This window comes from Anopheles maculipalpis, chromosome 2RL (genome assembly GCF_943734695.1).
Source record: "Anopheles maculipalpis chromosome 2RL, idAnoMacuDA_375_x, whole genome shotgun sequence".
In the NCBI taxonomy this organism is placed as follows: Eukaryota; Metazoa; Arthropoda; class Insecta; order Diptera; family Culicidae; genus Anopheles; species Anopheles maculipalpis.
In genome coordinates, this window is record NC_064871.1 from 28,422,813 (window position 1) to 28,446,957 (window position 24,145).

Consider the following 24,145-nt stretch of genomic DNA (forward strand, 5'->3'; position numbering starts at 1 on the left):
ATATCGAATTTTAGCGAAATCTCACGCGAGCCAACCGTGCTTTGCTTACACGCTAAACTACAATCATGCCGGAGAAAGTGAATTGAGTAAAAGATTCTGATTTAGTTGTGGTGGTGAGCCCTGGTCTCTCTCTCTCTCTCTCTAATGGGAATATCTAACCATTTTTTGTTGGGAGATTTCACAATCGCTTTTGTCTCACAACTAAAAATCTTGTGCTATTTAGGAATCCCTGCAAGTTATTTTATGTTCCTGTGATCGGTGATCTTGCTAGCCTTCGCATCTGAAACGAAAGAAATATCCCAGTGTCCAATTCTTCTATCAGAGCTTAGTATGTTTCCCTCACGCATTTCCATTTCAGTTCACAATAGCCTCCACAAACTGTAATAGTTCAATCTTGCATGCAACCATAAAATGGACTCTCTCTCTATCCGCGGCCGGCTTGATCGAGATTGATTGTATTTGTAGAATTTGTTGTTCCTCATCAGAGCAAATTGGTACGGGGTATTTGGAAAAAAGGCAGCGATCCTGTACATCTATTACAACAATTCTCAATCACAATGATATATCGTTAGATCGCAATACAATTTTACTTTTCCTTGAACATCTGTTGTTTTTTTCTCGTCCCTCGGCAGCTCGGCTAGAATTTGGCCCTTTTCTTCGGCGTAAGACGTCAAATAGCTGCCAATTCAAAGTTGATTTTGAAGGCAAGAGATATTATACTGGGGCGCGGCGTGGCGTGACTGACTGGACAGATGATTTTCTATTTCACGATCCAAACATCATGTGTTACAACCGACCACTAATGGACCATATTACATAATTCTTTGTTTTCTCACGATTTCCAATAAAGTTGATTTTACTTAATAAATACAGTTCTGCTTCGTACGATTTAGTACAGCGCTCTCGATAAATATATAAAGAATGTCGAATTTTCTCCACTCCCTCTCCAAATAATGCACACATACACACGTACACATTTCTTCACTATCCAGCAAGTGCACTATCTATTCTTCTTTTCGTTTCCATTATTCTGCCATCGTGCCGAACCCACGTGAGTACTCTACCCCGTGAGGCTCCCAACCTTTTCTCAGCATTTTGGTACAACAAGCCATTTCCTGGATCTGGATGCCGCCGTTATACGCAATTATCGTTGCCCGATCGTCTCTAACGCACAATCTACGGTTCCATTTCCCATGTCGCATGCATGCATCTCACCTCTTTTGCCCATCTCTCCCCCAGCCGTACAGCATTTCTGATGATATTAAGCTAATTTTGTGGTTTAACCGCTCTTAAATAATAGGATGGCAACCTGACCGAGATAGAAGTATATGAAGTGGCGTGTTTCGTGCGTCACGTACGATCCAAAGTTTCGGCCCACGATGCAGTGCCAGGTGGGGTTGTATTTTTTGTCGAATTCTTTCTTTATGTAGGCGGCGATATCCTGAAAAGGAAAATACAAAATGGAAAGAAAGCGTTAGACAATCGTCGATATTGCGGTTATGATAGTAATGCAAGTAAATTTTTGAAAATTGTATCGTCAAGTTTTCCTAGTACCGGACAATGAAAGAGTCAAATTGTATAACATTGATTAAGATTCTGTAAACGTTTGTTCGTTTTTAAGGAGATTTATACTATTCCTTATTTCTAATGTTTCTGTGCATACGGATTTGCACAGAATCCTTATCGATTGCAGACAGACTTCTTTCGCTTACATGTCCCGTTCTCTTAAGCACATGAAAAATCGTTATCCTCAAAACGAAACCCTTCGCCTATACCTTCAAATCACACTAAGACAAAACTTTGTTCTGTATGCACTCATTACGCAGAGCATTGGCCAGATGTGAACGCGATCCTATAAAAAAATTCATTCTATGAGCATTGTGTATGAGCTCCAAATGGTTTCTCGTTTCCTCCGACCTACATAAGGAATCAGCAGGACTCGTAACAACATATTTGGGTCGTAGCTGTGAAAAAATCGTTCTCCTTTTTTGCCACTAGACAACTTTAGTGCTTTTGGTACACATGTCTCATTCGCTACCGTCACATCCCATACATCCCATCGCTTGGATGTTGCGCGCACACAGGAAATGAATGCTCCCGCAACTCTACTCCAGAGCATTATCACAAAAGACAACGTAAAAGAGGAGAACGACGTTCGCAAAATAAACAAGCACATGAATGCATCCTCTGTATGCAACGTCATGGTCCCCCCTTCTGTCGAGGAAATGAAAGCACCGGAGAGAGAGAATTCCCCGGATGTAGTCCAAAGGCCAGGAGAGCAGCGTTTCTGTTGTGCGGGTGTGCAGCGTGTACATGAAAAGTAAACATAATCAACCTCTCCCGTCCGGATCTCTAACGATAGCAATGTGCAGGTTTTGCTCCAACTAAAGGATGATTTACACTGGAATGGAACTGCGCTTGTGATTTCTGCATGAGAACAAGTCAGAGTGCACACACGAGAGCTTCGGAACGAGAAACGGGGTAGGCCCACTCATACAGAAACTCACGGGGACATCATCTTATTTGCATCATTCATCGCTGGGTTATGTTTGTCTAGCAAATAGCGAAAAAGCGACATAATCAGGCAAGGGTTCGTCTGTTGCAAACTTATATATACCGAGACAGAAAAGGCACAAGAGGCCGCGGCGATAGTCTCTGCCATGCGTAGCAGTTAAGCTAAAGCCATGCGACAGCTAATTGGCGAGAAACCAAATTCATTTTAATAACCAAAAAAATTCGCTCGCTATACCACAGCCTCTATTTTGATTAGCAATTTAACAGACCAGACGAAGCTTTCATGCTAAGATCAGTCTAAAATTGTTCTATATTGAATACTAACACAATTACGATTTAACGCTCAGCAAGTCAATGTAGTTTAAGTCAAAGTACTTTTCAGCATACCTCCTACATGACGCTAAACTAGAAGTCTGTCCCAGAAGGTCTGACCGCGGATGTTGTATTTAGTAAGCAGCCGGGGCCACCAAATCGTAATTGAACTTTTGATACTTGATTTCCATTTTCCCCGTTCGCCAGATACGTATCTACTAGATACTTCACGTACCGATTGGCCTTGACTGACATCGCCACCACCAGCCGTTACACCAGGGACCGTATGAGGCCAAGGTGTATTCTCAATCCAGTCTTATATAGGGGATAGACTCTGCGCGTCCTTCCGTAAAGACGGTAGGTAGCATGCTTAACTACCATTAGTAACTGGAGCCACAGACCTGACATGGGATGCGGATTTTCCAAAAGCCCCATTTTCGATACGAAGGCACGGCCTTAGCAAGCCTATATCTAAGGGCGCTACAAAATTGGAGCAATTTTTCCATACTTCGCCACTAAACCAAACACAATAAAAAGGTAAAGTTTGTATCGATCTTACCCTCAACTACACATTGGACGGACGGGACGTGTCGCGATAGCGCTCACAAGTAGGACAACAAGCAGCAACAACACTTAGTTGCAATCCAATAAAACCAACGCCGGGCATACACATGGGAGCGTACGGTTGCTAGAGCCGAAAGTATTTGAGGTCAGTAACAGTGTGGCTTACACAGATAAATTCAACCTTTCCCATTAAGTTTTGGAGGTTGAACGAAAATGAAAATTGAAGATTCTAACGTCAGGGCAATAAAAGCCACAAGAAAAAAAAAGGATGATTGTCCCTGAAGCTACAGCGTATACCACCTTTAAGGGTGAGTTCCATTGAACTTGGGAGCTTGCTGTTTTCACCTTCCGAAAAAGTCATGTTGTAACATCACTCATATCGAGGTCAACAGCGCGAAAGGACGAGTATAATAATTTTATTATAGTACTATTCGATCTAGCAAAAAGAAAACTCCAATATCGGTTCAGTGCACAAAGTTGGAAAATTGGAAACTTTTGCTAGCGACATTTATGACTATTCCTTCCTTGATTCTATTCTATCCCTCTTGTGTCGGTCCGTCCGTCTGTCTGCCTAACAAATTCTTGAACCTTCACTGAGTACTGAGGGGTTAAAAAACAACTCCCGATAATGCAGTAAATAATGAATGCAAAAAAAAAACCAAGTCAAAAAAACTTTAACAACTGAAAGAACTCTTCTCTCCTCTAACCACGCCTGTCTCTTTCAGCGACCGTTAGGCTTTCCATAGTTCTAACCTCGCCTTTCCAAATGCAGTGGAGCTTCTTTTCTGTTTAGAACCCCCCGCACTGCTATCGTTGATAGTTTCTTCTCTACGAATCAAATTTATTTGTTTACCGCACACAAACAGCAACAACATTGAGTTTCCAACATTGGGAAAAATGGAGGGGAAACAAAACGGCCAGGAGGAGGAAGATCTGCAGGATATGCGTCCGGTGCTCCATTTATAATGCGCTTGCCCCCCAAAATAGCTAGCACGGTGGGGGCCACTACCGAACCCTTGGTTAAAACTTTATCGATCCATTCCCGTGCGTGTGCATGTGGTGCGGGGTGGATTCGTGGTAGAGTAAGGTTGTGGGTGTTGGGGCCAGAGGTGTTCTTCAGAAGGGTAGTAAAAATTCGCGTTTCTTCTTTCTCGAGGAAGTAACGTAACAAGTCTACACCGCCTAAAACAGTTACTCTCCGTCGTCGTATTATTCTAGCAACAGTGTATATGCGATGCATTGACATTAAATTTGGAACATCATCAACCATCAACACATGGTTTATTGTCTAGACTAAAAACTTTAGTCGAGCTGATTGCCGTAATAATGTTCCTTCCTTACTCGCGCTGTCGTGATGCGCCCTACCCATAAAGAGGACACGTACACAAGAACAACGGAATTAAATCATTCAACGATGGTCAATTTACCCTCTAAGCGTTTTTCAAATGCTATTTTCTTCTCCGCTAGCTCTAGCTGTGGAACAGCGAACACCAAAAGCACATTGCCCCGGGAAGCAAAACCGCTCTATCCACGAGAAAATGATTTAGATGAAGGAAGAGAGAATACTGCGTTTGCTTCTACTTTTCGTTTTTCCTCAGGTCAGTTGCTGATACCACTTTTCCATCCAGATGAGAGCGCGCAGCAACTGGAGCCGCAGCACACCCGAAGTCAATCTTGGATTCATTATCATCAAAACATCAGTATATCACCAGCGTCAAGCGGGCCCGAATCTCTCCCTCGAAAGCAGCGCCTCTTCTCTCATGCAGTCTTGAGAGTGGCAATCGACGATCTGATGACGCTTGCTTGCGCCTCGTCATCTTCATCTCTCGCCCAGTCGCCAAAGCCAGCCAGCCGGCTGCTAATCTTGACATTAAATGGATTTATTATTTCACTTTTCCATCCAGCTTCACGTGCGCACTAGGCCAACAGTAAAACCCAGAAGCGAGAGATAACGGCAAGAGACGGCTGCAACCGTACCACTGTCGCCGCCACACCATGGATGGTGGTGCCCAAGTGAGTTAAAAGCGAATAAAAGTTAATTCAGAAATTGAATCATATGCCAAAAGAAGCGTTGGAAGAAAGGTTGAACCGACAAACGAACAATTGAAAGTTATTTGGCCGCCCTTTTTCGAGCCTTAAGAAGAAAGCATATTATTTTCCGAGTAAAGGTAAAATAAAGGCACCTAACTCTCGTCGACCCACGCCACGAACGAAAATGATTCGCCCATACTTAAACGGAACACGAACGCGCAACACCATAACGCACGGCACGGGGATGCTTGTTGAATATGTGTAGAGCTGTTGTGTGGCTGCTTCTCAAAAGCATGCAAAATACGAATCTCTCATCTCACCGAATTTTCCCATCTGTAGCAGGTTGTGGCACGATGTTGCGTTGCGCATCTTCTGGACAGGGTGTAACAGAGCTCTCTGACCCATCGCTCGTTCCTTTTGCTTTTCTCTTGTTCTCACGGCCAAACTCACAAATTTCTCTAATAATGCCAATTCACTTCTATAAACTTGCACGCACATCCATCATGTGGAATGGTGAATGACGATGAAAGGGAAAGCAGGTGGTATCGCCTCACACAACTGAAACCTGTGTGTGGCGGAGAGTTGTGTGCATTTTGTACCATCCTTTAACCTTCCTTCTGAATGGAAAAAATATGGAAAAGGCCACCAACAACACCATCCATCGTCGTGCTCTTTCCTCGCTTGTGATCTCCTCCATTTCCTCGTGCACACCCCAACATCCTGAATTAATGTCGTGAAAATGCGTTCCTCATTGAAGTACATTATGTGTGTGTGTGTGTGTGTGTGTGAACTTTGTTGTATCGTTTTCGCTCCTGGCGGGTGACAGAAAAAGGTGAGTTGCTGCAAACGGAAGATAGCTCCTCATCGAGGCATGGCGATACACGTCGCACGGGACACGACGAGAAAATGTACTAAATTTAACCACGGCACGAAGGTGAAATGGAAAATTCCAGCAAATTGCTTGGGTCACCAACCAGACACAAGCGTTCCGTTGATGGCCGGTAGGGTGTGTTTGTGGCAGAATTGAGAAACCGTCAGAGAATAATCAAAATCGGACTAAAAGGAGAAAATTGAATTTAAAAGTGACGTTTTGTACGACGACCTCACTCACTGTGAAAATCTAATACCATCTGTAAATTGCTGCATTTGGAAGGAAAACTCTACTTCTGTCGTTGTTGGAAATTATGTTCATTAACGTTAAAAAAAAAACTTGCCAACGTAAAGCTACTCATCACATAACAACGCAGTGAATAATTCAAAAACATCTCATCAACAGATGTCATTTATACACACACATTTTCTCATAACTTTCGAACCTTTCTCTTCGAGCAGGCGAAAGCTAGCAGTTGTTGAAATTGATTCTTCCATTTAGCAGTTCATTCCCGATACGACATCGATCTATCGATCAACAGATGTCGCGTGGAAAGCTCTTCACAAACTTTACCTCTTCGAATACACCACCCAATACGCTCTTGTTTCACTATGTTTGTTGCATTTAAACCTCATTTCGACCGCTGTTCGAATCCATTGTAAGCAGGCAGGACTCGACAAGGATCGGTCTGAGCTTGGCGGAAAGTCAGAGCATAATTCAATTAGGAGACAATAAATCAATCAATTTATGAATTCTTTTCTCAAATTGCGGATACCGGAAGGATTTATAAACAAAGCAAATCTGGTGCTTTTTCGCCAAATGACGAGTTGCTGTGGTGAACTCTCCCCGGTGTGCTACTTTCCCTTGTTACCTGCCCACCCCCTCCATTTGCGCTGGTCACGTCCACACCACACTTGGGGGAGAGTGCGGAAATACAAGATTGCCGGAAATTTCCCAATTCGCAACGGGGAAAAGTAATCTCGCGCGAGGTTACACCATCCACTATGGGGACGGAATGTGGCAACGCAAGTTGATGCCGCAGGATCTTCTCCCATATCCCAACAAAGTATAGCAAACAACGTTTTTCCTACTTTTTGCTTTTTGCTTCTGTTGCGAGACATATGAAACGAGAGTTTTTACCCTTTAAAAGCTTTTATGATTTAAGGCACAAGCCGTAAATGGCAACATTTGATCACATAAACGATTATCAAATGCAAAAAATTAGAATGAATCGATGCATTCACTTACTAGTATACAAAATTGGGTTACACCATTGTGATTGCATCTCTTTTATATACAAAAAACAAATAATAGAATCACGAATAAACTGTGTTACCAGTTTACTGATTGGTAAAATGTTTTTTTTTTTAATTTCATAACAATAATAATGTAATATACTATACACAAAGCACCATCCAACGGATTGAAAGTGAATGTACGTTAGTTTTTTTTTATAACCAGGGTTATCTTCGAACCGAGTTAAGATAAAAATTTACATCCTAGAAACACAAAATCCACGCTACAATCACACATCTTTTGCTGGTACGAGGAGCACTACACTCTACCCCAGTAAGAGATCATAAATCAACAAGTTTTATCATTGTTTATAAGGCTTCACTGCCACCTCACACACTTTTTCCCCCCAACTAATCCCTACCACAGTGCTTCTTCCCTTGACGCACAAATTTCTACCGCCACAATCTCTGACACCTTGTCATCCGTTGCGTGCACTGAAGGTGCGAACATGGCAATAATTCATAGGACTTTAAAATGAAGGTAAAATTACGTACCTCCATTGTAAAAATTATTAATCGTAGTTGTGCGTTTTACCCGAAGTACTACATTACAATATCAAACCATCATCACTACATGTGTGTCACCATTGTGAACGTTGTCCACTTATTGATTTTATGAGCCAATGAAGTTAGCATTTGTAGACACAAACTGTCGTCCAGTGTCCACCAAGACGACGGCCTTTTATCATGATTTTTTTGGGTGAATAAGTTTGCTCACTATAAACCACAAACAATCACCCTTTTATAAATTGCACCATTTGATACACACCTATACACATTTATACATTTTATTTATACGGATATAGCTCGTAAAAACCTACTGTAACATCAAAGAATTCTAGTAATAAAGTGTAGCACGTGAAAATCTGGGACAGCACTCACATGTTATGCCCTGGTTCTTTTGCAAGACACTTCACAGCATGATGCAATTTTTTTGGGGGTTTCCGGTGACACGATTTCCGATCACGATTTCAAACTTCAAAGGACGATACTGTACTCTGCCGACCTACATTTAGAATAGTGAGTTCGTATCGTCGCAAAACGCCACAGCAAAACGTCACAGTCCATTTTAATTGTGCCGAAAGATTTTTATTAATATCTGGAAATATGTGTCTAACATCATATTATTCAAACTGAGCGTTTGATTGCAGCACAAACGAAATACTGAAGCGTTTGGTATAGTGTACTGCTGCTGCTATGCCAATAGAGTGTTTTTAAAACCATACCAACACATTACAAACATCACGAGGGCCACAAAAGGGCACGCACAGAAAAAAATACCGTCACCAACTTTATGTAGAACCGGTCTTGCTCAGAAGATGTCATCATCTCTCGTCTTTCCAGTTAATTTGAACAGCTCGTCATTAAGCTACCACAAAACGTCGATAAATTGATTGGCAAAATAAGCATAGCAAAAGCGAGGGAAGATGTTGAGCTGGATGTTCTACGAGCGTTTAAGAGCCAAGGAAAGGATAGATGGATGAGTACTAGAAAATAAATAAGATTCCACTCGATGATGAACTGAAGTAAATTCATGGAAAATCAACCCGGAACTTGCAGTTTTGCAGTGGCCTATTTTTGCTGTTAGATACTAACGATTAACATCTAAAATGCTAAAATTATTATAGAACTGGATCAACTTAACCCGACAAAAATGCTATCATTACAGTAATTACTGATGATACATCGAAACAGCACCTTCAACTCGTCTTTAATTGAGCGAGGGCTTAACCTTAAAACATAAATCGCGCTTTTGGCACACTAACAACTCATTCCCAGCAGCGCACAATCCCGATTAACGAGTGTCAAACGTAACCCCACAACAAACAACTGGGCCAAATTTAATTTCTCCAATACAACATAGCTCTCGGCAAATGAAACATTGCAGGGCAGAAGCGCGAACGAATTCATGCGAACGGGGTGCGCGCTCACAAACCTTAGACACGCGATGGAAACCTATCCAAAAAAAAAAAACCGACCGAGAACGAACAAACGCCCGTTCAAAAAGAAATTTCAAACAACAAATGGAGCGCCACTGAACTAGATTTGTGATTGGGAAGCAGAATCGAGGAAATACACCGCGCCACTAAATGGCACATTTTTTTACCCGAAAAACGAAATGATACCAACAGTACACAGTCTTCAATGCGCATCTCATCCACCCCAAACGTGAAGGAAGCCCTAGTCGACGAACACGATATTCGATTGCAATTTAGCAGAGGAAATAACCGGGTACACGCTATTTCCCATTTCGACAAACTTGAGGGAAGACACAGTTCAGGAAGTTTCGAATCAATCACTTGTGTTTTGGCGGAGGTAATCGTACGTACTCCCACTTCCACCAAAATTTCGAATGAAATTTTGAACAGTCAGTGTTTTAGCATCCTAAGAACCAACATCCCAACAACAACCAGTTACAGCACGGCGTCGTTATTAAAATTTTCAACATAATATCTTAATAAGTTTTTTTTCCATAATACTTCTATTACGAGCCTTGGACATTACGAGTCTACGAGTCCATAACGAATTCAGAGATTACACTTATAAATCCACAGCCTCAACAAACACTCCCCCAAACCCGGACAATTATTCCACTTGGACGCGTGCATCTTACGCACGTGGGAAACGGAATTGAGAAAGAATACTCTACATTCCTGTGTTCGCTTAGTCCAGCCGGCGTTGGCACGGTTTTTCACTGAAGATACCATTATGATCCACACAAAATATCATTAGAGCGAATCTACCTACCCACAACAAGTGTCATATTGTGACGATAAGAAAAGATATTTGAGAGAAACTTGAATCTTATCACCCACTGGACGTTACCACGAAACACAACAACACACCTTCTTCGCCTTATGTAGTGAGATGCAGCACCGCTCGTCATAACGTGAACAGTTGGTATGACTGCTTTGAGATTAGTAACTTTTTTCTGCAAAAAAAAGCGAAAGTGGGTTAGAGACCGGGTCGTCCTCAAACGATTTTCGGTTGACAACCGTTCATCAAGAGTAAACCCAAAACGAAACGATTGATTGCAAGAGGATGAAGCTCACACGAGGGCAAAACGAAAATCCTTTTGTCCTGCTACAAAACCAACCGTAACCAACTCGAGGCTCGAGCCATCTTTTTATTGTAGATTTTCAAGCACGTTCTGTCGTCTTCAAGCACCATTAAGCATGGTCCGTCGCTTGACCGGTTATCGTCGGTCCACCGATGACTCAATTCCAACACCCGAAAACATCAAAATAATGGTAAAGGATTTGATAGGGTCTATATCACATTGCTGGAAAATATCATCTCCCATAAGAAGGTTAAAATCCTCCCCGGGTCTCTTAATAACGATCAAGACAAAAAGTAAGATGTTTTAAGCTGCCGCCTATCAGATTTTTGTCCCACCTGGTACAGAATATTTTCATTATTTTGTATTTACTATTTAAGTTCGTATTCTTTGGTCGAAGCACTTACAGGGTTTACCAGCCCAGTTCAATTATAAAATGAGAGATTTTAAATCCGTAAAACGGAGCGTGAAGGATCCAGGTCAGTATTCAAGTCTGAAAAGCGAATTCAAAAGCGTTACACCCTTTCTCAAATTCTGCAATTATTTGCCACAGATGGCATTTTGACGGCTTATAAACACTACATATTTTGCAGTGTAAGCTGTAATACACACCTAGTGTTTGAATTGTCCTAACTATTGGCTTGAACGTTAATACAAACGTTATTAGTACATGTATGAAAAGTGTTAATAAGCAGTCCCAAATAGATAGTCTAACTTAACATTTTAAAAATCCCACAAACGAATATCTTTAATTATCTATTTTCATTAATTTATTTTCGTTTTTTATCTATAAAGGTATATAAAGGAATATCATGACAAAATGTGAAGCATAACTATTTGCTACAATAAAATGGTCCTTAAGCAATACAGCCAGCCAGACTGGCCCTTGAAGCAATTTCCAAAGAAAAAGCTCTTTTGGTAACACGCCTTGAACGTCTTCTTCTTGAACCGGCATTAAGCAGATCCAACATCGCAACTGTATTTGGCATAACGTTTTTTCCAGAGAGAATAGAAACAAACACAAACTAGCTACAAACCGCCGATTGGTATCATGTGCCTTCAAAAGAGCAAAACTAAACGCATAGTAGTAATGGTTTACTCCTCCGAAAGCACTAAAAGAGCACGGATGTCATAAAACCCAGCTTGATCTGAATATGAATTACCAAGCTAAAGGCGGAAAAGCACACACACACACATTTCTCTCCCTTTTTTCTCCATACAGCCACACCCCGCGCACGCATGCTCCTCAAACATACCAGCAAAGAAGGAAAATGAATAAGTAATGCTACTTGTGGTGAAACAAAAGCTAAAACCACAGTAGATCACCACCGAAATACCTGCGCCGCTACCCGTTACCAACCAATATCGTCACGCCCGGCCAGGGAAACATCCATCCCAGAGTCAAGAGGTGGTTATGCCAATTTTTATGAAGCAACTCAGTATGGGCAGGCAGCACACAACGTTACTGTGCGATGTGAGTTATAGCCACGGCGTCCCACTTCTGCTGCAAAACACCGCATCAAAAGAAAGGAAAGACATAAGCGTGGAAATCAAAAGGACATTCGCTTGAACGCTCTCCAATCCACTCTCTCTCTCTCTCTGCCAACGTAACACCCAACATTACATGGTAAGAAATGCGATTAATTCATTCTTTTGCCTTTGCACTTGACATAAATCAAATGCTAGAAAAAGAACGGGGATGGTTAGGTGGCGGCATCCATCGATAACGAGATGGACAACGAGAAACACACTAAAGAAAGCGAATCAAAAGAAGCAACATCTTCATGTTAAACCAAAGCCCTAAATGGTTTTCATTTATCGCGCTTGTAAAGAAGAGGATGGAGAGATTTTTCCTCCAATTCCGGTCTCGAGGCGCGTCATTTCTGTGATGTCGGCACGGTAGGTAGAGTTGAAGTTACAGCACTCGTGTTCCACCAGAATTGCTGCTCGGAAGAAGCTTAGTAGCGCCCGTGACAAGCTACATCCGGTCACTTGTGCTCGAGAGCCTAACGAAAAGTGCTACTTACACTGCTACCAACTACGGTGACGAGGAGGGGACTCTTTTCCTCTCGCGCACAAATCGATACCGCGCCAGAGTATCATTTGCTCCAACTATGTTAGTAACCTCGCTTAACTTGCCCAGGCTTTGCTGCTTCATTGCGCCACCGAAAGGTATCCCGCGTGCGTGTGGACACGCCAGATGAAGCACTGCACTTCCGGTAGAAAAAGTTTTCTCATGCTCCTCCAAAAGGATGAAATCATTTCGCAGAGGCTTTTAAACCGTTCCGTTTTCCACACATGCATTCATTTTCTGTACGTTAGAGGTCGTGCTTCCTCCCGAGAGAGTGCTGTACTGCTAGCCAGGCGCATATGGAATTCACGCGTACAAGAGAAACGCAGACATATTTCGAGTTCGTTTTCAAATTGCAGAACTACCGGAAAACTTTTACGCCGTGGAAAATCCAACCCAACGAGAAGCAGTGCCAAATTGCAGCCCATTTTATAAACTTGTCCTGCGACAGGGCAGGTATAGGGAGTTTCTCGAGTATAAAATTTCCACATTCCTTTCCCAACACACACTAAACTCGTTGATATAGATTGCATTTTTTGTAGCGTGTGAAGGAAAAATCCTTCGGTCAGAGGTTCCACCACAAGCACGATTCATTGTCGATTGGTGTTTCCTCTTAAAAACGATAGGAAAATAACTACGAATGGGCAAGTTTGCATAAACTCCAAACCAAACAGGGTGGAGGTGTGTATCACAGCAAAGCACATGCACTACCGACGACGCATCACGTAACGAAACACGATTTTCATTTAAGTTTTCCTCGCATCCAAAATGCATACAAAACGCATGTGCTGAAAACAACAGGGTTGGGGTGCTCGGACGTAAAGGAAAAAAAACAGAACAGAACAGAGAACAGAAAGAATATTTGTGAAAGGAGCGAACGGCTACGAAAAAGGAAAATGTTTCCTGGAATATGAGAAAAATTGCAAAACAAAGCGAACGATGGGTATTTTAGTTTTGCTTTCCAAACGATTTTACTTAGTTTTTTTTATTGTTGGACATTTTTGTACTGGGATAACTGTACCAATTTCCGGAAGGCTAATGCAGTCGTTATTTGAGAACGCTTAGTAACATCAATAATGTTGGTCTAGAGTCGTACTATTTCAAAGTTAGTTATATTTGAAGTAGTTGAAAAAACATTATTTTAACGATTTTTTTTTTCAAATGTCATTGGATTTCTATTTCTACACCTAGTATTTATTAACGAGAAAATATGCACCACAATCAACGCACAAGCACATCACCTATTGTGTCAAAAATATATGAAAATTAATCTTTAGAACGAGGGCAACATTAACCCTAACCTTCATCAATGTTACATTGGTTGCATGTGTCACAGGGATGGACACCAACCTTGGCACTTGAAAGGGGGGAAACACATACGCAACATTGATGCTACATACATAATCTGCTTCTATCTGTCGTAGTTTCATGACATATGCACAGTTTAGAACAAGCTTAGAACGACGCATCGGAACACTAAAACCCAACTTCCGCTTACCAAACCAATCCGAACGAGTACGAGAGCCAGTCTGCAGTTGAAATAAAACTTTGAACGAAGCTAAAAATAATATGAATTTATTACAAGCGCATCTAAACTGTACGGCATTTCTTTCCCTGTTTGAAGGTACGCGAAAGAACGGAGCACAAAACGTGGACGGAAGAGTAACAGCAGTGCGCGTACAACGTGTACATGCGCCCATATCACACTAGAATTCATCTTCGCTTGGACACATAAACCTCTTCCCGTTACCGTGGTATATTATTAATTCGGCCGGCCGTACAACGAAGCACGAAAAACAGCTGTGATGTTGAATATACCTACACGCATACATTGGATCTGTGTGTAGCAGCTACCAACATGCGGACGGTAATGTCGACGCTAAAGTGACATCATCGTTTCGTCACCCTACTCTCTCTCTCTCTCTCTCTCTCTCTCTCTCTGAGGGCTAACATTAGTTACATTAAAAGTATGGCGCGCCTGCACCGACCCACCTTAACGGGGTCACGGCCGAAACGACCGATACCGAAATGAGGAAAATGCACAGCAGAAGAACACCCTGAGCTGACTGAAACTCTCAGAGCGTCTTCGTAGAAAGTTTGCACTTAATCATCTCAATCCAAGGCAACAAAAGCTAAGGTCCTAGGCGTCAAGCTTCCGAAAACAGCCCCTTGAAGCCCAGAAGACCGTGGTGCGCGTTTCCCATGCGAAACTGACAAGAAGCGAGAGGCCAGTGATGCTCAAGGGACCAATAACGAAACGCAGCAGGTGTGTGTGTACTATTAATTCACCCACGGGGCGCAACACCCTTGTGAAAGTGAAAATTAAAGTAATAACATTTGCGCACGTGCTTCCTTCCTTTGTGAACGGCGTGTGTCAGTCATATGACTGTGGGATACATCAACACCTTAACCGAGACAAGGTACTAACTGTCTCACACATTTAAGCAGCATTTTCCAGCACCTTCAATTAAGCGTACGTCTTAATCTTCTTTATAACACCCACGCAATCGTTGCTTTGTAGTCTTTTTGGCCAAAAATGAACGCATTAACGTCCTCGACAAGCTAAACCATGGTTCCCGATCTCTGTCCTTGAAATATTTATACAATTCCCCGGATCATCACTACAACTTGGTTGCATGATGACTCTTCCCGCCCCATACACCATCCCTGTCCACATACGTACCTTCTCTATATTATACTTTTCCAGTGCCTGCGTTGCACAGTCGACTGCGTCCTGCTGCATCTCCTCGCCCATGTCAGCATTCTTAATCACGGCCTTGCGGTCACTCATTTTTCTAGCGCTATTTGTTCTGCGGTGTCTGGATGGTGATGAAGGCGTTGAAGACGAAGACCTGCACGGAAAAGGGGGAAAACGTTGTCCGTGTGTGTGGGTGGGTGGGTTGGTGATGGGGTGGAAAGAAGAAAAGAAAGTCGATTAGCTGTGACTGCAAAATAAATCTCCCGAATGCACACTGCAACGATGGAAAGAGCAAAAATGGACAATTAATGCTAACCGAGCTTTTTTCTTAATAAAATACTCGGAAGATCGATCAGGGGAAACACTAAAAGCGACAAACGAGGGAAAACCTTTCACTCTCCCACGGGGGTGGTGAGTGAATCGCGAAAACGATGACGGTGTATGCTTGACGGCACTGAGATGTTCTTTTTGACCGTCTTTTACCGCTCAATGCAAAAAAAAAAGAAGTTTTTGACGCCTCTAATCGAGTGCAAAAAATGATGAAACAATGCTGGAGAAACTAAAGCCCTCTGCTGCCGTTTTTACCTGCGAAATAGTAGTTCGGTCGTTAATTTTTGTACCGTATTAGAAAACTGACTAGCCTGTTGGCGCCTTTTGCTCTACAGATGGGTTTAGTTAAACTTGGAACACATCACTACCAACGAAACTGTGCAAATGGTTTTCAGAGCCTACTCATTGACGTTCATCAAATTTTGGTTCACATTAGCGTTGTTGGAATACCATTTGCAATCGTAAATATCGAACGAATAATCATCCAAACGTTTGAGTGCACTAAGCACCACTGTATCAGAAACTTGCTGATATCATGTATTTGTATAATCAGTCCTCACTACGGGGAAACGGTCCGCCCCGGATGGGATTTGAACTCCAGTCCTGCCGTTTGTAGACCCGCGTTGCAGTCGTATTAGCCCTTTTGATATCGGAATCTTGATAGCAAATAATGTCATTGCATGTTGAGGACGACCTTCGTTCATCACACCACTCCAAGACACGAATGTGCTACATTAATTGGAAACAATTTAAATTTCTATCACTCAGCAGCGACAGAGCGTGAAAGTGAAATAAATATTCACATCCAAAAAAACACCAAAGATACCAATCTTTAACAACTTATCTTCAACATGCGTCCTTTAAATGGGACATAAATTTTGGCTCTGAAGTACTCGAAAATCAAAGAGAACAAGACACTGGCTCATAGAGATGTTGGTTGCACTCCAGGGGACAACCAGGCCACCGGAGCAAGCTTTGGTTCGCTTACTGACCTTGAAATCTCATAAGCAACCCAACAACAATACCATCAAACCAAAGGAGCACATGGTTATAATGCGCCCAACCCGTCCCCGTGCGTCTGCGTGTGTGTGTGTATGTGCTTGTATTGTGCAATATGTTCGTGCGCCTGGGACACATCATCGTCCTGAAAGGCTCCACACAGAAGGAGCAAGGATTCCTTTCTCTCTTTCTCTGTGCGCGTGCTACATTCTCTCTCTGTTCTAGTTTCATATCTGAATGTTCCTGCCATACTTTAATCCTTTGCGTTTATGTATATGCTTGCATGGTAAATAGTGCTTGTAGAGCGAAATGGACGAGAAGCATGGAAAGGACATACATCCTTAATTTTTGTCTCGCGTGAACCTGTGTTCGATATTCGTTTGCTGTGTTGCAGAATATTTAAATTACCATTTTCCATGGTACCTGAATAACCCACACACAGAGGCAACCCCAAATAGACAAACACATTAAATTCCAACCACTTCTTCTCAGAGTGTGTGAGTATATCTCGCAAAACAGAACACGATTCACGGGCCAAACTCCACCTTGATTTCGTGGAAAGCAATAGCAACAAAAAGCAACGAAAAACGGTAACCAATATCGAGGAGCATTTTCCGAATCGAGGCCAAGAGCGAGAGAAAGGAAAAGCACTAGTCGATGAAAATGAAAAGCGCGTTGTGTGTAGAAGAAAACGGTGTTTCGTGTCGGTGTCGCGTTTGAACACCATAATCAGTCAGCGCCACACGTGCAAAGCGCAGTTTTGGGGCTCGTGGATGACGATTTATCGTTGAAACCCGTCCTTTTGTGGCAAAAGACAGCAAGACGCCATGAACTTGCTGAACGAATCCTACACCATAGCTGCGTCTGTATTGCTGCAAAAGGAACCAAAAAATCCTATGGCAAAGAGGTGCCTCAGTCAAACAAACGCGCGCGCTTGCTATGATCCGTACCGTCCCTGTCCTTCACTCTGTTCTAGTACATTCGATGGTAGATACTCGTTGCCGTTGTATGGACTGTCTACTACGATCAACATTTTTTCACGCTATAGGAAATACTGCCTTGATGGCAGATGTTCCAGTAAAAGCGCGATACCAAACCGTTATCATGAAGACTAGGTCGAAGGATCGAATCCAAAACCTAATATCCGTTACGCACGCCTTTCCTGAGGCTTCCGGTCAAAACGCGCCACAATGCGGTAAGCTGGGGAGATGTGAAAAGTTTTGCACAGGAAATTCCATCACCATCGCCTTCGCACACACGTGTACCACCACCACCAGCACCACCGCTACCAGCAGTTCTTCCATTCTCATATCCATTTTTGGTGGGATCAAGGCGATGTGATGAGAAATCTTTGGTTATGGTCTTCGAAACGGAACCCAAACACGTACACACAACAGCTCCACAACGGGAGTTCTTTCAGAGTTTTGGAAATTGGTGGCCAAGGTAGGTTGATCAAGCTATGAAACTCCTAATATCGAATGTTTTTAGAAACCACAACCAACGTCCCCCTATCGGTTAACGAAAAATATGAAGTTTTATGAAACAATTTTCTATGACGTTCACTTTATACCGTTCCTTTCGTCACTAATCCAAGCGCATACACAACGAAACAAACGGATTGTTTAATAAGGAATATTTTCCTGGTAAAGTCTCCTTTGGCGTATGCATTCGTCCCCAGCACACGTACACATACACATACCCACACGCTCGCTTACACACAACTCTGCCTGTACAGTTTTGCAGTACATCAAAACGCAACGCACGCCGTTACATTCCCGGCAAAATGTGTATTACGCCAATTCTCGCACCTTTCGCGGGGCAAGCTATTCCTACGCAGCACGATCAAATATTTAACAAATATTAGCAGTGCAGATGCCTAGCACACAAACACGGAACAAATGAAGCTCACCCGTCGATAATTCACTCGTTCGCACTTGCTCTTTTCTCTCTGTGTGTTAGCACACGACGACGATGCAGACGAAAAACCGACGTCCGCTATTCCGGCGAATTCAAGACAGTATGAATTTTCCAGGCAGTTTCTAGCAGGCGGTTTCTAGCAACGTCCCATCATCCCAAACAATATACATTTGCAGGCTGGATCGAAGTTGCGCTATGTCAGTTGTGCATTTGACGTTAGGAATATTGTGAAATATTTCTCGCGGAAATAGCGGTGCGAATAATTTCAGCGCACTAGTTAAAAGGGGCAAGATACTTTCACAATTACTTCTTCTTCTTCCTTGGTGTACAGGTTATATCCTCCTATGGATCGTTGCAATGCAATTATGTAATTAGGTCCTGCACTAAAGTCTGTAGTAATAGACAAATAATTTCAAATAAAAGGCAAAACAAAGCACCATTTTTTCTTTAGCAACCTTGGTCGAAATGAGCAGTTCGTATTTATGTATCTTGTAGACACAGGAACGGAACGAATAATTCCTATCCGAATGAGCTTTCCGCTGACGCAAATTTAAATTCTATAGCCGTCGAAAATGTGTATTATTTACAGCAGTAAATATTTCTAGTATCCATAATTGATCCTTTTTTTTCTTATTTATATTCGTGTTCTAACATCAAGATTTCATCAACTTGTATAATCAATTCGTTCAGACTATCGTAGGTCATTTCGTTGCGAATTGTGCGTAATCTTTATTCTATTCTACAGGAAGCACGTGCGGGAATATAATAGAAGTTATGTAGAATGCTATACCTCCAAGTACTACCCTCTAACTACAGCATATTTAAAATACAGATATTGTAAAAAGCACATAAAGTTTCATTTACCAACGTATCTTGATTTTGATGTGCTCCGAAAAAGTTGCCTTCACAGATTTGCTCATGAAGTCATAGCTTTAGCAAGGTGGTGAAAGAAATGTATTGATTGTCGGTTTTGGTGCTCGGAGAATCGCCAAATGATTTGCCACCCGTTTTTACTGCTCAGCATGCTTTTATCACACCATATGTAAACTGTGTGACATAAACCTAGAAAACAAAAAGAAGCAAAATTCTGTATTGTAATGTGAGTGAAAGTGTTTTTTGTTTCCTTCACGTAATGCTTTACATTTAAATAATACAATCAAAAAATAGCTGCAGTAAAGGCTCCAAATCGATCGAAAAGATATCACTGTCATAAATACACTTTAATGTTGGCGGTACAGATGTTTTAATGTCGAGGGATTCCAGTCGAATAAACAAAAAAAAAGAGCGAGAGAACTGTGCAATAAACATAATTCTCCACCGAGCATACTACACACACTTGAGACAATTGGCAAAGTACATCTGCACCGGATATTGCGAAAAACACCGACAAGGACAACGATGCGATTGAACCAATTCTAGACGTAATAAAAAAAAAAACCGCAAACACACACACACTAAACGACAGAGAGAAAATATGCAAAAAAGTAAGACCAATGTTTGGAACTTTCTCTCGTGATACAAATTTGTTGCCAAAGATCTATAAAACACTTGGAGCATGAGTACAGACGATAGGGCGCTGGGCTGGGACATACCTTTTTTGCAGTTTTCAAATTGCAATCCTTGGCAGACAGGAGACAAAAGCATATAAATTTGGAGAAGTTACTCGTAAATTTGTTATGCCAAACTAGAATGTTCCCATCGAGCAAAATACCGTCACAGACTCCCAACAAAGTTCTCTTTAATATGTCTTTTTGCCTTTTATATAAAACAATCATAATTTACCTTTGGCTAGTTTTGTTTTTGGTTGCACTTTTAAACTATTTGTAGTCTAGGCCCGAAATGACACACAGACCTTTCACACACCGTTTAGTTCGGAAAACGTTCTCTTTTCTCAAGCACACACGATACTAAAGTAGATGACTGTCCTTGCGCTTGGTCTGAAAACTATTTCCACGCTTTCTCGACCTTATCAGAAGGAAGCACATGGAGACACAAACTCAAACTCCACACACCAACAAAGCCTTTTCTCTCGCGGTTTATGTTCAGTTTTCCAGCTGATGCGACAACTGTGTGTTCCCAGTCGAACTTCAACATTTAGTATTCTGGTGTGGGGCCATGTGATCCTTCTGAGTCAATGCTGTGTGTGAGAGAATCCTTGCCGAAGATGAGAGAGTTACCGGTTGTTGTGACGCTTGGTGGTAATGCGATATAATTTACTCCATAACATCCCTTTTCGAGGGTGGTCTCGCGCTCCCTGAAAGCGTTGGTATTTAAATTTGGAGATATTTTTATGATGCAATGGGTGCGACCTTCCCTTCGATAAAAATGCATCAAAAAGAATATAGAAAGGTGGATAAAAAAATTTCTGTACAACATTTTCTCAATTCTGTTTTCCACACTTCGCCTCGCGGATAGGCACCAAACTAAGGGACACACACACACCTGTGTTTGTTCACTTTCCACTCTCGTCTGGCGTATATTTGTTGACAGTTTTATTCGCCGCTCAAAAAGAACTCAAGTTTTACACGCGGCGCAAGGGTTCACGCTAATCCTCCTCATTCGTTGCGCATCATCTTCTCCTTTTGCCTCTGCAGCTTCTTCTTGGACAGCTTTTTCTTCGCCTGCTCCGAATCATCGGTTGCCTTCGTTACAACATCCTCCTTCTCCGTCAGCGACAGCTCGATGTGGCATGGCGACGACATGTAGGGATTGATGCGACCGTGCGCACGGTACGTGCGGCGACGCAGGCAGGGTGCGCGGTTCACCTGGATGTGATTAATCACTAGCCGGTCCACGTCCAGCCCCTTGTAGTCGGCGTTAGCTTCGGCGTTTTTCAGCAACTGCAGCAAAAACTCGGCCGATTTCTTCGGCCAACGGCCAACCGACGTGCCCCAGTGCTTGGCTTGAGCGCAACGGCCAACACCGCCATTGAATCGGCGGAACGGTACACATTCCTTCTTCTCAATAACGTTCTTCAGGAAACGCTGAGCACGGCGGAGCGGCATACGCTTGATGGCTAGTGCCGTTTCGCGGGTGTTCTGTGGAAGAAGGCAAGAAACGAGTTTTAATTTACACTAACCAGCACAGACGTACAGTTTACTCTCCCTTACAATCACTTACCTTGAAATGTACCCGTAGGTTCGAACCACGCGATTTGCACGATTTGGAGGCATTGTCGGGTTCCTTAGCGTAGCGACCCATCTTGAATCCGAAGTCTATAAGAAAGGAGACAGTACACACATTACATTATTAACTCCATTGCTCATGTTATACCGGAGAAAAGTCGTTCAGGAGCACGTTAGGAAAAGGAAAAGTGTTCATTCCGATAGTGCTATTATGATCCACACAACAGCGTGCGTTTAGCGAATATCAACAGCGGTAACCCCGCACCATCCTTCTTTTGCACCAGTAGCAGCCACTCATTAGGTCAATGTTGATGTTCAACGTAGTCAGCTCGCTTGTCGACGCAAGTTTAGCCGCCTTCTCATTATGGTTCCGAACGGAATAACAGCACACAAAGGAAGTGAACACTTTTCCGCCTAATTTTCGCTCCTTCACCATTGATATCAGTAAGAAAAACGATTAAATTCGCTTTATTTTACCGACAACAATTTCAATGCGCTTCCGTCACTAACCTTGCAAGATGCCGGAAAGAGAGATGTCGTACAAGTTGTCAGTCGAGGTTCCGCTTTACCCTCTGTCAAATGGATGATAGCAAACAATCGAACGCGTTATTATTTCAAGCAAATCATGTCGAGCATTCGGTGCATTAGCTTAGAATTATGATTTTTTCTATGCGTACCGTACATTTCACACAACTTTTGTTAATTTATTAAAATTTAACGAATAGTACTACAAGTTTGTTTAAGTTAAAAGAAAACGAAGGGATTTATATAAATATTGTCTTGGAAATACTGCTTTTTTATTAGTCATTTAGATCGTTTGAAAGTGTTTTACCTTCTTCACTGGGATTGCTTTCTTGTTTTAACTTTTTATTGTTTCTTTTCACTTCTTCTCGTTCATGCTGGGTGCTTGTTGTAGAATATCGCTTTTTCAACTTACCCTTCTCTTTTATGGTGCTGTCGTATCGCTTTTCCAAACTTTTTACCATTTTGCCGCTGATGGTCCACTGAACATTGTACGCGTCCAACTTAATTGGATCATCTTCCGGCCGATATTCGGGAATTTCTACCCCCAATCGTTTGGTCACCTTTTCGAGTACAGTATCAACGTAAGTTGATATTTTCATGTCAGCCTTTTTGTCCTACAAAATCAGAGAAGCATGGAATCAGAATAGTGTTAGGTTTTAGCATCTTCTTACCCAACTCACATGTTTAGTCGGCTGAAGATTGCAGATTACAAGTCGTCCACCATGCTTGAGATTCTTCAATGGGAGATCACCACTTGGCACTATTTGTAGCGTCGTTCCTAGACAAATGTTCAAATCTGCCATGGCGGAATGCATAAAAGCAAGTTGGAGATCGTTCTCCGGAAGATCATGTTCCCAGTCTAGTATGTTGTCGATAAGCTTTCCACCGCGACACGCACGGCCCATGCCGGTACCTGGACAAATATTGCCCGTTGCCTTTTTGCCCACCGTGGGAGCCGGGCTGTTTCTCACGTATTGTCGCCGACATTTGGTACACACTTCTATAAACATGTTACCATGCAGTTCGGAAAGATGCTCTCTCGCAAGCCCCGATCGTAAATGCAAACCATCGATGTTCTGGCTGATAATGTACTGGACATGGCCCGTTCCTACCAGTGCCTTCAAAGCCATGTGCGTGCGAGTTGGTGCAGCATCATCGAACGAGATATTTACTACAGGTTTTTCGCCCTTTTCCTCCAGCGTCCATACACCGTTGGGACCACGGAAGTCCGGTATGCCTGCGCTCGTACTGATACCGGCTCCAGTATGGACGACGGTATGATTGGATGCTAGTATCATTTTCACCAACTGTTCGCATTTTTCGTCCACAAGTTCGGGCGCATCGAAAATCTTCGAAAGAAGATGAACATTAAGTTTTCTGAATAGAGAATAATTAAAGTCCTCATCCTTACCTCTGCCACACCAAGAACTCCTTTGTTTTCGTATTTGGATAACCCTTCAGCATAATTACACGACATTTTAAATTATTTATCATTTAAATCTTTTTTTTTGCAAACAACGGAGTGCATTGTTTTGTAAACATCCGACAGCACGCACACAGCTGCAGATGCTATCGGGAAAAATTTGTTGAGCTTTTTTTAATATACGAATACAGTCCAAACTTCACAATGAACATTGACAATTGGGTACCATTCGAATCCACCTATCCGCATGACCTATGTTTTTCATTTCAGTATGCAGAGCATACTTTAAATAAATGTAGGTTTTTTGCATGGGATTTTAAGAACGATTTTAAATTTATAATTGCATGATGAAAGCAGTGACTAAGATTTTCAGCTATAAAGGCCAAATAAGAATATAACTTCTCATTTCAAA

At 42.3% G+C, this 24,145-nt stretch overlaps 5 protein-coding genes across 7 annotated transcripts in view; all 5 read right to left on the bottom strand.

Annotated features, from left to right (window-relative positions):
• Window positions 1–7,933, bottom strand: part of LOC126557939 (bleomycin hydrolase) — a 56,603-nt gene extending 48,670 nt beyond the window's left edge. Inside the window, exon 1 of the mRNA XM_050213867.1 lies at window positions 7,924–7,933. The gene's annotated coding sequence lies outside the window, so the exon portion shown is untranslated. The remainder of the gene's footprint in view (window positions 1–7,923) is intronic.
• The window catches only part of LOC126557820 (splicing factor ESS-2 homolog), a 126,758-nt gene extending 104,268 nt beyond the window's left edge, over window positions 1–22,490 (bottom strand). The window contains exon 1 of the mRNA XM_050213717.1: window positions 22,480–22,490. The gene's annotated coding sequence lies outside the window, so the exon portion shown is untranslated. The remainder of the gene's footprint in view (window positions 1–22,479) is intronic.
• On the bottom strand, window positions 1,262–19,595 carry LOC126559416 (dynein light chain 1, cytoplasmic). 2 transcript variants are annotated; one of them, XM_050215569.1, is made up of 3 exons: window positions 19,525–19,595; window positions 15,400–15,568; window positions 1,262–1,441 (listed from the first exon to the last, which is right to left on the bottom strand). In XM_050215569.1, the coding sequence occupies exons 1-3, from the start codon at window positions 19,578–19,580 to the stop codon at window positions 1,280–1,282; spliced, it is 387 nt and encodes a 128-aa protein (XP_050071526.1). In that variant the 5' UTR covers window positions 19,581–19,595; the 3' UTR covers window positions 1,262–1,279. The 2 variants fall into 2 exon arrangements, with proteins under 2 accessions (XP_050071526.1, XP_050071527.1); XM_050215570.1 differs by lacking the exon at window positions 19,525–19,595 and adding an exon at window positions 18,633–18,745.
• The window catches only part of LOC126559176 (60S ribosomal protein L17), a 112,577-nt gene continuing 109,571 nt past the window's right edge, over window positions 21,140–24,145 (bottom strand). Inside the window, exons 1-3 of one of the 2 annotated variants that reach the window (XM_050215294.1) lie at window positions 22,263–22,294; window positions 21,781–21,875; window positions 21,140–21,698 (exon numbers count right to left, since the gene is read on the bottom strand). In XM_050215294.1, coding sequence (XP_050071251.1) covers window positions 21,216–21,698; window positions 21,781–21,861 — 564 coding nt within the window. In that variant the 5' untranslated portion in view covers window positions 21,862–21,875; window positions 22,263–22,294 and the 3' untranslated portion in view covers window positions 21,140–21,215. Of the gene's footprint in view, window positions 21,699–21,780; window positions 21,876–22,262; window positions 22,295–24,145 lie in introns of those variants that run through there. The other variant, XM_050215295.1, reaches the window with a different exon arrangement.
• Window positions 22,586–23,787, bottom strand: LOC126558416 (NAD-dependent protein deacetylase Sirt6). Its single transcript, XM_050214429.1, has 3 exons — window positions 23,722–23,787; window positions 22,991–23,659; window positions 22,586–22,924 (listed from the first exon to the last, which is right to left on the bottom strand). Exons 1-3 carry the CDS (start codon window positions 23,785–23,787, stop codon window positions 22,586–22,588), a joined length of 1,074 nt encoding a protein of 357 aa, XP_050070386.1.